Below are 13,055 nucleotides of genomic sequence, written 5' to 3'. Positions count from 1 at the left end.
CGTAGAAACCTTTTTTTGGGCAGAAATTGACATGTAACTCCTACAATTCACATGGAAATAAAAGGGACCCAGAATAACCAAAACATCTTGAAAAAGAACACACTATGATTAAAAATTAAGTATCAACAGCATCCCAACCATAATCTGGAAACATTTAAAAACAGAAGGTAATTAGCAAAAACACTCTCTGGAAAGATGCAAGTAGCCAATAATGAACAACACTCTTTGCTTTGGCATAAATCTCAACCTTAATCAGAAGGATCTGCATCTAGCAAGGGAAGAGAAGAGTAAAACTGGGTTCCTAAAATCACCACTCTTCTGTGAGACAACTCAGTTCCAACTGAGATATTGCTTAGCAACTAAAGTCTTTAGGAACTTATTTCAAAAGTCATGATTGGGAGCTTTAACAATAATATAAATTAATGTTCAAGGCTTTATATGTCTTTTTACCAATTCCCAATCACATGGAATAAATCCTTAACATTCATTACAAATGAACTTGTGTAAACTATGACAAGCAGCATAAATGCTGACTAATCTTGTGCTTTTCTTGTCTATATGAACTTTAGGTTCTCCAGCCACATCTCCCTCTGTTCCAGCCTCTCTTACCTTAGGTTTGGGGTGTGTAGAAGGGACTCCTTTATTGCGCACAGGAGGAACAGCCACCTGAGCGCTCTGACAATAAGGGAAGTAGAACAGTGCTCATAAATAGACTCCTTTCCTGTGCTTTCCTTCATCAAGCATTACTAGCTATTCTCATGTTTTCTTTATTAGAATGGTTTTAACCTATTTTTCCATATTTGCATAGGAGAGAGATATATATATAACACAATGACTCTCCAGCAGTCTTTCTCAGTCTGGACGGGGAGTCAGGAGATGAGTGGGTGGTATCAGGTTTTTATACTAGATGGTGGTGGGTGTGAATGGAGCTCTTATAGCTTGGAAACAAACCCCTTCAGCCTTATCCCTCTGATATTAATCGTATTAGGTTATAGACACAGCATATTACAAAACAAACACACTTAAAGAAACGAGGCTTGGGGCACCTGGGTGGCTCAGTCGGTTGAGTGTCTGACTTCGGCTCAGGTCATGATCTCACAGCTCGTGAGTTCGAGCCCCACGTCAGGCTCTTTGCTGACAGCTCAGAGCCTGGAGCCTGCTTCTGTTTCTGTGTCTCCCTCTCTCTCTGCCCCTAACCCACTTGCATTCTGTCTTTGTCTCTCTCAAAAATAAATAAACACTAAAATAAAAAAATTTAAAGAAACAAAGGAAACACATTTCTTGAACACCTATAACAAGCCATGTTTTTCACAGACTCATTGTGTTTAATTTTTAGAACGACTCTATAAGATGGGTTGCCCCTGCCTCATTTTATAAGTGAGAAAAAGAAATACAAGAGTTCAAAACAATGTAGAAATTTAAAACAAAAATATATTTATCTTATGATCAAATATCTACATACCTGGTACTTCCAGCAGCAGAAAATAAAGCCCAGCAGCATGAAGGCCATACTGTCGATATTGCACACTGACACTTTTCTTATGGACTGTTTGAACAAAGTGATAGAACAATGCCACCAGTGCCCTGTGAGAAATACTGTTTTCAATGAAGAAGGCCCATATGCTCTGTGGGGAGGGAGAAACATAAAAGCCAATAATTAGAGAAATTGGAAAATCTCCTATTATTTAATTTTTGCAAGTATTTAGTACCTTATTAAAAAAAAAAAAAAAAAGACCAACCTGGCTCCTAATTCTAAACGTTTGCTATCTTCTAAGGGATTGAAAAAAAATTAAAATGTAGTATTCAAAATTATAAAAATAAATAAGTATATAAGAAATTTAAATAATTAGATACAAAATAATTTGAGGATAGGTTTGAAGCATATATATTTCTGAAATTATCATAGCCAAAAACTATAGTAAGACCTTTAGGACACCCTATATTTGTGTTTACTCAAAGAAGTTACCCATCCAGCTATATTAAATGTACTCAAAATCATTTATCGCTCTAATTACTAAATGAAGAAATTAGAGCCGTTTACTTAAATGTAAATCTCTATGGGCAATGGGAACAGGAAAAGAAATACCTGAAAGTTTCTCCCTCAGCAGATTTCATAAGTAGCCAAGGTGAGAAAGGAAATATACCCTAGACTATAAACCACTATTTTATTAATTGTATCGTGGTTCCATGTTTTGCCAATTAAACACATGATAAGAAAACGGGTTATTTCTATAAACCAAACAGCAGGGAACTAAATGATTTATCCTAGAGTACCTTGAAAAAAACACAGGCCCACGGAAGTTCAAGCAATCAGACCCTATACTTGCTGCTCCCCTGAAGACAGGGAAAATGGCAAGTAATGCCTTGGCTTAGCTACACTAGTTAGCATGTGCCACTTTTACAGAAGAGCCCATTTAAAATCCTGTCAGTACTCTGCATTCTTTCACCATGAAACTTCTGGAAGAAATCACCTCCTACCTTTATAGTAGTTACCTCCTCATTCCTAATGCCACTTCAGCTCCACCCCACTTCCCTGTAACTGTGACCTTACAGGTCACCAAGGATGATCCAATCACCTCTGAGGGGTGACTGTGCCTGCCCATGACCTCTGCAGCACGTGGTACCTGGCCACTTCCTGGTCTTCATATCAACACTCCCCACACTCTGACTGTGCACCTATAGGTCACCCTCAACCAGCTTTTTTAAACTTGTCCTGTCCTCTTCTCTTCCTCCCTGACCTCATGCATTGTTGCACTTCATCCATCACCTTGACTCAGAATTGAGAGGACTCTATTTTATTAAATCTTCACTTCTTTCCTAGTCTTCCAATTCACATTTCCAGTGACCCATTACATCTCTCTAAGAATTTCCTAACAGAATCTCGCATTTCAAAGCCTAAATCTGAATTTCCCCACTTGACTTAGCTATTAGCTACTAGGATTTTCTAACAGATGAACCACATTCTTTATGCTATTCTTACCATACTCCTTATGAACTGTATACTAAAAAGGCTAAGCTTCAGATTAGATTAGACTTTCATCTTCCACTTCTAACACCTAAAGATGGCTGGTTCGATTTTTTTTTTTTTTTTTTTTTTTTTTACCTCTGTAGATCCATGTTCTTCAGTAGCAAAGGGAAAAACACTTTCATATAGTTTTATAAATGCATTCAATCCAGACTCTATGATTTCTGCTTCTATGCTGGGATCCAAAGGTTCGGTCTCTGTAAAATCCAGTTCCCACACTGTGTCCACCCATTCTAGTGGGAAAATGCAATGAAATCAATAGTTTTTCTATCACAAGTAAAACACCAATCATTTTAGACACCAGGCACGTTCAAAAACAAAAAAGGAACTAGTCATAATTCACCAGAATTATGCAATAGAAGTGTAGCATAATTAAACGAAAACAGAAAAGGTTAAAACATCTTTTTTAAATCAGAACTGACAGCTGCTAAAAGACTGGTCATCTTCTGAAATTATCAAGAAGGAACACACATTTTAGATATGACAGCCTTATGGAATGACACATCAAAACACTAATGATATGGCTACCCCATAAGTTCATTCTGGAGACAGAGAGGTTAATAAAAGAATGCCTCAGATGTCCCTGTGTGAACTCTTGCAATCAAGTTAATAAACCCAAATAAAGCATATAAGCACAAAGGGGCATGTGAAACAACTGACGGTTTACCACAATTTAATTATTCATTCACTCTTTCCTAATCATTCTCCTAACAAATACGGTCTTCTTCCTAAAAACGTTCTATCTTTTCCTGTCTCTTTCTTTCATATATTCTCCCATTTATTTTATATGCATATTTTTAAACATATACCAGTATTTTTACTTCATTTCTGGATTACACCTACCCAAGTCTCAATGAAAAAAGAAAAGATCTGGTGTCAGGAAATAAAAAAATTCAGGGGAGCCTTGGTGGCTCAGTCAGTTGAGTGTCCAACTCAGGTCATGATCTCACAGTTCGTGAGTCTGAGTACATCAGGCTGCTCACTGCTGTCAGCACAAAACCTGCTTTGGATCCTCTGTGCCCCTCTCTCTCTACCCCTTCCCTGTACTCTCTCTCTCAAAAAAATTTTTTTTTTCAATAAATGATAGCTACTATTATTATTTTTACGATGGATCAGTGTTAAAACAGTAACAGGTATGTAAAACACTACACAGCATAACAGAAAATATTATGGGAGAGGTGGGAAGGATGACAGAGGTGGGAAGAATGATTCTGCTTCAATTGGACCTAAATGTGGGAGTTTACCAGGGAAAGAAATGCAAAAAAAATGCATCCCAGACAGAGGGAACTAAGAGAAAGAAAGTATAACCTGTTTAAAAATGAACAAAATAGTTACAGCACTCAGTCTTCGTGTGAAGGGGGAGAGTCATTATTAGTATTCAGCAGTTACTATGTGCCAGGTATTAAATTAATCTTCACAAAACTGTGAGGTGGATATTATTTTAATCCTCATTTGACATGTAAGGAAACAAGGCTTAGCAAGGTTAAGCGTCTTGCCCAGTGATACAGAGATCGTAAGCTATGGAACCAATCCCACCCACTATTTCGACTCAAAAGGTTAAGCTCTTAGAAAAGAACACTGCAGTGAATGGTGAAAGCTCTTACAGGGTATGCCAAAGATTTGGTATTTATTTAACAAATAGAAGGGTAACATTAAAGGTTTAAAGACCTGACAGGGTGACGATGGTGTTTTCAAAAGTGACCCCAGAAGAGATGCGGGGAAGGGGCTGGAAGAGTTAGCATGAGAAAGCTGCTTGGATAATTCAATTGCATAGGTTGCCCATAATAAGGGCTTGCTGATGGACAGCAGCATCAGGAAAAGGAGCAAGGAGAGACATCTCTGAGGGGAGGACAACCGGTGGTTGTAAGCATGAAAGATGAAGGAAGAATGTTATGACTCCCAGGTTTGTGGATTGGCTGCTACCATTAGCTGGCTTCAGGAATCCCAGTTTCACGCATGTGACGTTTGAGGTGCCTGTGAGACATCCATTTAAACCAACGAACATGAACTTCAGGAAGTAAGTCTGAACGAAGAAATAGATTTGCTATGTAAAACCACAAAAATGGATGAGGCTGTCGGTGAAGATTTGCAGAATAAGCAAGGCCGAGAAAACATGCAAAAGAACTAAAAGACCAGACAATATAAGCCCCCCCCCCTTTTTTTCGTTCCTTTACTAGGTTGAGCCCCTGTTCAAGAGCTGGCTCGCCAATGCCCTAGAGTGCACAGACCTGGAGATCCCAGAGTCTGCCAAGAGGAGGGCCCCACCCCCACCCCAAGCCCGGGCAGAGGAGCACCGCGGTGGCAAAGCACCACAGTTCGGCCTCCCCGAGACTCACGGCCTCGTTTTCTCACCAGGGCTGAGATCCAACGGGCACCAGGGCTGCAGGCCACTCCCAAGGCCCGGCAGCGCCACCATTATCTCCCAAGAACCGGCTAGCCACCACGGTGGTCAACTTTCAAAGCTCGCTCCCGCGCGCGCTCCAAGACGTTCCTGCGGACCAATCACAACGTGGTGGAATTTCCCACCGACTAATCATAGCGCTCAGCCGTTTCCACTCTATTAACCAATGAACAAGGTCTTCTACCGCATGCGCAAAGAATGGGGCGGATAAGGGACTGTAGATTGAACCAAGGTTCCACGGGGTGATTTTTTAGGTTTCCCTTTAAGTTAGGGGGCGGGGGCCAATAATTAAGTTAAAGCTTAATAGAGTTTTTCTCGCCTTATATTTTTTAATGGGACGACTCTTTAAAGAGAATTTAAGACAGGAACCTTCGTGTATTAAATGTCACCTTTGCCCCCCATCAAGCGACATTTCCCGTGAGTGTCAAAGGGCTACCTTTACCCTGTCAGACAGCGATCGAACGTTGTATATATTCGAATGTGGATGGTAGCCTAACGTTTATCGAACTAAAACAATAAAGGAAAACAAACAAACAAAAAAGCACTCAGAAAGTGTATCTGCAGTTCTTTTAATTCTACGGGATGTCTGGCCCCAAATTCTGGCAAAACGCCGTAACTGCCATGTCAACTAAGGGAAAGGCCGGCCGCCCTTTCTACCACTGCACATGCGCAGTGAGCACACCTTCCGGCAGCCGGGTGGTGAAAGCTACAGAGGCGGAGGCGAGCGCATGCGCGCGGTGTCTTCAGCGCGTCCAGGCTGGAGACTGCGCCCCCCTCTGCACCTCCGCCCGAAGCTGCCGAAGCACCTCGGTGCGTTGCACCTCCAGAGGCCAGGGCTGGCTATCTGTGCTGCTCAGTCCCGCACCCCACCCGGTGGGCGGCTGTGGCCACGCACGCCAGGGATCTGCACTGCCCCCCTCCAATTGCATTGACCGCCCTCGCCCCTCACTGCCGCCGGCGGCTCGGGCTCACTGGACACTGGCGAGCAGCGGTGCACTGGTACCCGGGGCGCTGCAGACGGCCCTCCCCCCTCCCCGTGGAGTCGGGAGTAGTGCAGTCGCCCGCCGTCTGGCAGCGGAGCTGGGTCCCGCGTCCAGCCCTCCGGCCTTTGCTTAGGGCCCCTGATCCGCAAAGAGGAGCGGTCTTACCGAGGCCGGCCCGGCCCAGCCCGGCGGTGAGATGAGCTTCTTCGGCTTCGGGCAGAGCGTGGAGGTGGAAATCTTGCTGAATGATGCGGAGAGTAGGAAGCGGGCCGAGCACAAGACGGAGGATGGGAAGAAGGAGAAATATTTCCTCTTCTACGACGGAGAGACGGTCTCCGGGAAGGTGAGCCTCGCACTCAAGAACCCCAACAAGCGGCTGGAGCACCAGGGCATCAAGATCGAGTTCATCGGGCAGATCGGTGAGTGGGCACCCGGGCCTTCCTCACCGGCCGCGTACGCCGGCCCAGAGCGCCGACTTGGAGGCGGGGGGAGCGGGGTGGTTCGGGGCCCAGCTCCGATGAGGCCTGTGGGAGTCTCTTGTCCACTGCAGTCTGAGGCCCGCCCGCCGGCGACAGCCCCTGCGTTGCCGGCTTCCCTGCCAAAAGTGACAGCGCACCGCGAGGGCGGTGGGGGTGGCTGAGGAAGACAGGGAGCCTCCCCGCCGAGAGCCTCATTGTTGTGGGTACCTTGCCCTGAGATACTCTAGTTGTCCCTTCAAACTGCCGCTCAGCTTTGCTTCCTGCCTCCAGGATTTCCGAGTGAGACGCTCTCCTGCCATAGCCTGCAGGTGGGTTTGTTAGGGGGATACCTTGATCCAGTACTGCTTTTACCATTGTCTGGACATCCACAGCTGTCAGATCCAAGTTAAGTTGGTCCTCTGTGCCTCACTAAGTTCACTCCCATCCACCCGCTTTTCCTTTTAGATGTGGAGATGGAGAGGGCTCCCCACCCTTCTCCTGTCTCACCGTAGCTCTGATCCCCTCTGTTAGAGATAGAAAAAAGTTATCTCAAAGCTAAGGAAGGGTGTTTTGAGAAAACAGCTCTGCAGTCTTCAGTCTTTCTGTCTACTTAGCTAGTGTTTCTAAGATTTATTAGAATGCTAGTTTTCAGTTGACGAATTTTCTTCTTACAAAGAAATGATCCTTCTAAGTCCAAAATTAAATGATCGGGGCGCCTGGGTGGCTCAGTCGGTTAAGTGACCAACATTGGCTCAGGTCATGATCTCATGGTTCACGAGTATAACCCCAGCATCAGACTCTGGTTGCTAACAGCTCAGAGCCTGGAGCCCGCTTCAATTCTGTCTCCCTCTCTCTCTGCCCCTTCCCCACTCGTTCTCTGTTTCTCTCTCCTTCAAAAAAAAAAAAAAAAAAAGATCATAATTTCTCGATGCTCTAACAGTCTTCAACCATGATTATTAATACTTAAAACTAGACTTTAAAAGGCGGTAACAATATAGAAGATTTGGGAGCTGCCAGTGAAGGTGGGGTTGTCTCTAATGCTAAGACTATTTGAAGTCTTGTGTTTTTAAAAACTCTCAGGTACTTCTGAAATGCATGGTCTGTGTCATTAGGTCAGGAGTAGATTCACAGCAAATACTCCTGTGGGCTGAAAAAAACTTCTATCAAAGGGTTCATACCCTATAACACACTCTGCATGTATAACCCTGTTCTTAAGGACTTCCTGAGAAAGCTCGTCAAATACTTTCTCTCACATCCTGAGAGTTCAACAAAGAATCTGTTCTCCCTGTTTTACAGAGGCAGAAAACACTGGCACAAGTAGGAGGAATCCTAAGAAAAAGAGTCTATGTGGATAGTGCTCTGGCTGAAGTATTTGCCTCTGGTATTTAAGAAAATGAAATCAGGTCAAATACTGTCTCTTTACATAGGAAACTTTTTTGTTATTTTAAATCCAGAATATGAGTGGCCTTTTATGTAGCTGAAGGGGGCTTGAGAGTGAATTTTATACCCTTTGTTTTCCTGCCTCTAGCTTGGATAGTGTTTCTCAACAGTAGTACTGTTGACATTTTGGGCCTGATAATTCTTTGTTGTCACATGACATTTAGCAGGATATTTACCCTGGCTTCAACCCACCAGATACCAGAAACACCCCTAAAAGGCACCCACAGAGATGTCTTGAGATATTGCCTTATGTCCCGTGGAGAGTAAAAGCACACCTAGTAAAGGACCACTAGGTATATAGGGTGAATCCAAAGCATTTTATGCTAAGCATATTGTATGAGATAGTTGAGAAGTCCTTGCCTACTGAGCATCTGTATTTTCAAGTAGTTTTAAAGCTACTGCATGGATTCTTTGGCTCTGTAATACAAGTGTAAACAGGCACACTCTGTGTCTTATACCATCACTACAGGTGATGATACCTCATCAATACGTGAAAGATGATCAGAATGTCCCCCACCCAGCAGTGTGACATGAGCTGTTCTTGGGGAACGGGGACAAGGCCTCCCTCTAGTTCAAGTGAAAGGAAGTTGCAGAAGCTGCTTGCTGGGCCTGCCCTGCCTGGTGTTTTGTCTAACTCCTTGAATCCCAGGACAGCAGCCCTGCCAGGTTTTCTACCAACCTTTTATCTTTCCTTGATAACTCTTCCCAAGCCTCTGAGCACTGTGGGCAGTGTTAACCCTGTGACTTTGAGGAAGCTGTGTCCCTCTCTGGGCCTCAGCTTTCTCACCTGTAAGGCAGCAATAACAGTCAGCTTGTGAGAATAATGTTGAGCTGTCAAGGGATTCTTCTTCAGGCAGAGTATGATCTATTTTTGTTGACAGTCTACTGACCTCAGGGCACCAGAGCGAGGCTAGTGAGTAACTTTGCCGAGGTTGTGGTCCCGTGGTTTTCTCCTTCATTGCATCTTTGACTATGAATGAACTGGGTGGAGCTTTGGTGGAGTTCCTTGGTCTGGCTCTATGAGTGACATACAGTATAGATTTTACTGTACTGGAGTAAGAAAGTTGATATCATTGTGCTCTGTTCACCTTCCTTGTTGATTTCCATTTTAATTCAAAAGCATTCTTGTAAACCATAGTCTCTTGGGTTTGTTTCTTTCTTTTTTCCTTCTCTCCTTCCTTTCTTACAGGGAACAGTTCCACAGCTTGAAAATCAAGTGCTTTACATAATTAACCTTTTTATCTTTATGATTAATTTCTTTTTTCTCCTGATGAAAATATATTTGTCCCACCTGTGTATTCATTTGAATGACAGCCTGGTACATGATTAAGGGTCAAGCAGACAGTGTGACTTAAATTAGATGGGGCTCAGTTTATAATAGCACAGTCTTTGCTAGGGTCTTGTGAAGACCAGATAATATACGTGATGTGCAGGTCTTGGCACACATCATAGGTACGCAGTAAAAGGGAGTTAAGATGATCATTGTCATTTTCTCTTGACTCATCAAGAAGTTTCCAGGCACTAGACCTTTAACACATATCACCTTGCAGTCACCCTGATTTCTGTGCAGACCATCCATAAGAAATGTTTGGACCAGGTTTGCGTCCCCTTTGGTCTGCTTGTTTGTCTCCCCCCCATTGCCTTCCACTGTTTTCCGAAAGGTGTGTTAGTGCAAGTAAAAACCTATGAGAGGGACTCTACACAGAGTCTTTGTTGAGACAGCTATTTGGCCTTCTGTTGCATTGGACCTCTTTGGACCCCATTCCTCATAGTTGCCCAGACCCTACTTAGAAAAGCTGCTATCTCAGTCTTGATTTTGGAGGTCCTACCTCCAAAAGGAAGAGGGTAACTTTTGTTTCTTGTCCCTTCTCTATAACTTGCTCTGGCAGTCTCATCCGCACTCATATATTCTGATGATTCCCAACCTCTTTCTTTGTCCTGACCTGAACTCTACTGAGTTCCATGCCTGTGTTTCCAACTGCCTGCTAGGCACCTCCACCTGGATACCCCATAGGTCCCTCTGAAACACATCCAAAACAAAACCCCTTTCTTTCTGTGCTCCAGCCTCAGCCCTGCTTCTTGTCCTGTTTGCTCCACTGTGGCCTATGTCACCTGTGTCCATTCAGCCTCAAAAATCTGGAAGCCATCTTAGACTAACTCCTCCCACATGCCCAGCTGGTATTCCAACAACTCTCTGATACGTCCCTATTCTGTGGTTCCTCTCCATGCCAATGCTACTGCCTTTTGTAACTCTTTTGACAGCCCCCTCCTAACTGGCCTTCCTGCCTTTGCCTTCCTCATCTTTCAGTTCATTCTTGTCTTTCAGTTCAGTAAGAATGAACTTTCTAAAAGGCAGTTCTGACATTGTCAGTCCCCTCCTTAAAATTCTGCTCATCAACTTTCTATTGGTTGAAGGGCAAAAGTGTACCCAGCTCCTTCCTGAGTGGCCCTGCCTTTCTGTCCAGGCTCATCTCTCCCTTACCTTTCATCCTCACCCTTGTAACTTCCTTAAAATATGTTTCTTTTAGAATCTTGGCATCTTCCCTTTGTGAACATCTTTCTGCAAGGTATGACCTTCTTCCCAGGCTCATACTCATTCCGAAAGCCCCCAGCAAACATGATATCCAGATGACTTAAGCCTTTCTTCCACTGTTCTTCTACAGGCCTTCCTCACTGAAAACCAGTGCGGTAGCTAATCTCTAGTCTCAGTGGCTAGCACAAAGTAGGTGCTCAATAAATAATTGCTAATGGTACATGGTCAGATCTAGGAATCAAAGGCTGTGGTCCAGATTTTTTTCTTCCAACTCCTCCTAGATAAACCAGAGTTACTTGAATGAAGGAAAGGGAGAGTGCAGATTTGCTTTGCTGCTTACTGTTAGGAGACAGGGTTTCCTGCTGGTGCTGGTGGCTGAGGCATTGGTGAGCTAGGTGTGGCCCTTACTCCAGGCCACTGAGAACTAAGATGACTTACCCACTGACAGTCACCCATGCACAGCATCTTCACTGAGGGAACTAGGTACAGAAACATTAAAGCGGGTGTCAGTTTGCTTGCTTTTGCATGTTTCTTTGATCAAATTTTCTTATTCCAAGTTGAGGCAGGTTTCTCCCTGAGTATAAGAAAATATGAGTTGTGATCCACTCAGTCCTACACCAACTGCTTGGATGTTGCACTTTGAATGGTGCCCCCTGAGAGTATAAGAAGGTCTTATTTATTCACCTGTGTTGTATATGTTTTCTGTTACTTTCAGTAAGTTTTTGAGACATATTGGGTTTCTTCTTGCACCTAGTATACTTTTTCCAGTGGCTTGGTCTGTTGTAACAAAACCAACAAATGTGTGGTGAAGGCATCTCCCATGTCACTGTGACAGCTAATGGCCTACTTTTTTTTTTTTTTATGTTATGAAACATTTATTTATTTATTTATTTATTTTAATGTGAAATTTATTGTCAAATTGGTTTCCATACAACACCCAGTGCTCCTCCCAACAGGTGCCCTACATTTTTAGAAGAATGCAGTGTGGTATATAAGGAGCATAGAGGGAAGTTTTTTAATTGTTAAGAGAGACCATTTTTTCCGCTGCACTCATTTGGGGGGACTCTAACGCAGGACATAAGGCAGAGCTGGACCGCCTTGGAGACTAATGGGGTTAAATAAACCAAAGGTAACTAGAAGGTCAAAATTACAAGGGAGAACAGACATGATTACTCCTGTCTTCCAAAGCCAAATAAACAATATTTGGATTTTTTAAAAAGTTTTTAAAATTAATGCCACTGGATGGATCTGAACCCATCAGTACTAGTCAAGTGTATACTTCTAAAAACTCCAGAGGCTTTCTGTATTTTTATTCATTAACCCATGAAAAGCTAAGTAAAAGGCAATTGAGATTAAATGGATTGATTCTAGCCTAGTAGTGAGTTGTTGCAGGGCTTAGAGAGCCCTGGAGAGCTGTATCTTGCTGGGGATGGGGAGCCTGGGGCTGTTACTGCTCCAGTGTCTGGGAGATCTGGGTGGGTGTGGCCAGCGTGAATCTTGACTGGATTGCCAGTCAGCAAACAGTGGCTGGGAAAATCAGGATGAAGACAAGGCTCTTTGGAAGTCTTTTTGCCCTTGCTGACTTAACTTTCTTCTAAGACCTGCGTGAAGCTTGGACCAGACGTGGTTCCAGCCCTATAGCAGGTCTCAGGTCATCTCTAATGGTGACCCTGTGATGCAAAGCTGGCTCAATTTCCTTCCAAAGTGGCAAATTCACTCCTTATCCGTTGGTGGCAAGTTTCATCATGAAAACATCCCAACTACAAAAGTTACTTCCTCCTATTGGACTGAGAAAGACAATCAAGACAGGGAAGTTACCACAACAAAAAAACATGGCCAGTTCCTACTTATAGCTTGAGATGGCTTGTTGCTGAGGGCTTTGGAGTTTGGAGAGAACTAGAGATGAATTGTCACTGCATCTTTGAAATAGATACAGGCCATTTATAGTCTCTTGACAGCCTAAACCTCTTGCTAAAACAGCATTGGGATTTCTGTTCTAATTTATGTGAGAGAAAACCAGACTTTGTGGCAAATAGTGAAGTATGGCTGCTATTTCTGCCCCTTTGCACCACAATGTTTGCAAAAGCATTGCAAATGGCTTATAAATTATAAATTAAAAAGTACAGTCCAGCCCCACTCAGACTACACACTGGCCACTGTTCCATGACAATTAATGTAGGAGCTAGTATTAACATGTGTCCAGGGAGAAAAGCAC

At 43.5% G+C, this 13,055-nt stretch overlaps 2 protein-coding genes across 5 annotated transcripts in view; one reads left to right on the top strand and one right to left on the bottom strand.

The window, feature by feature from the left end:
* NCAPD3 (non-SMC condensin II complex subunit D3) overlaps positions 1-5,537 on the bottom strand; it is a 64,920-nt gene extending 59,383 nt beyond the window's left edge. For 2 of the 4 annotated variants that reach the window (XM_078432961.2, XM_078432962.2), the window contains exons 1-3: positions 5,378-5,536; positions 3,104-3,258; positions 1,463-1,625 (exon numbers count right to left, since the gene is read on the bottom strand). In XM_078432961.2, the coding sequence (XP_078289087.1) occupies positions 1,463-1,625; positions 3,104-3,258; positions 5,378-5,441 (382 nt within the window). In that variant the 5' untranslated portion in view covers positions 5,442-5,536. Of the gene's footprint in view, positions 1-1,462; positions 1,626-3,103; positions 3,259-5,377 lie in introns of all 4 variants that reach the window. The other 2 variants (XM_078432963.2, XM_078432964.2) reach the window with 2 other exon arrangements.
* A 606-nt stretch (positions 5,538-6,143) lies between these two features.
* The window catches only part of VPS26B (VPS26 retromer complex component B), a 23,056-nt gene continuing 16,144 nt past the window's right edge, over positions 6,144-13,055 (top strand). The window contains exon 1 of the mRNA XM_060605282.3: positions 6,144-6,828. Coding sequence (XP_060461265.1) covers positions 6,606-6,828 — 223 coding nt within the window. The 5' untranslated portion in view covers positions 6,144-6,605. The remainder of the gene's footprint in view (positions 6,829-13,055) is intronic.

Source organism: Panthera onca, chromosome D1 (genome assembly GCF_046562875.1).
Source record: "Panthera onca isolate mPanOnc1 chromosome D1, mPanOnc1 haplotype 2, whole genome shotgun sequence".
Classification (NCBI taxonomy): Eukaryota; Metazoa; Chordata; class Mammalia; order Carnivora; family Felidae; genus Panthera; species Panthera onca.
This window is presented reverse-complemented; position numbering and strand designations above follow the sequence as displayed.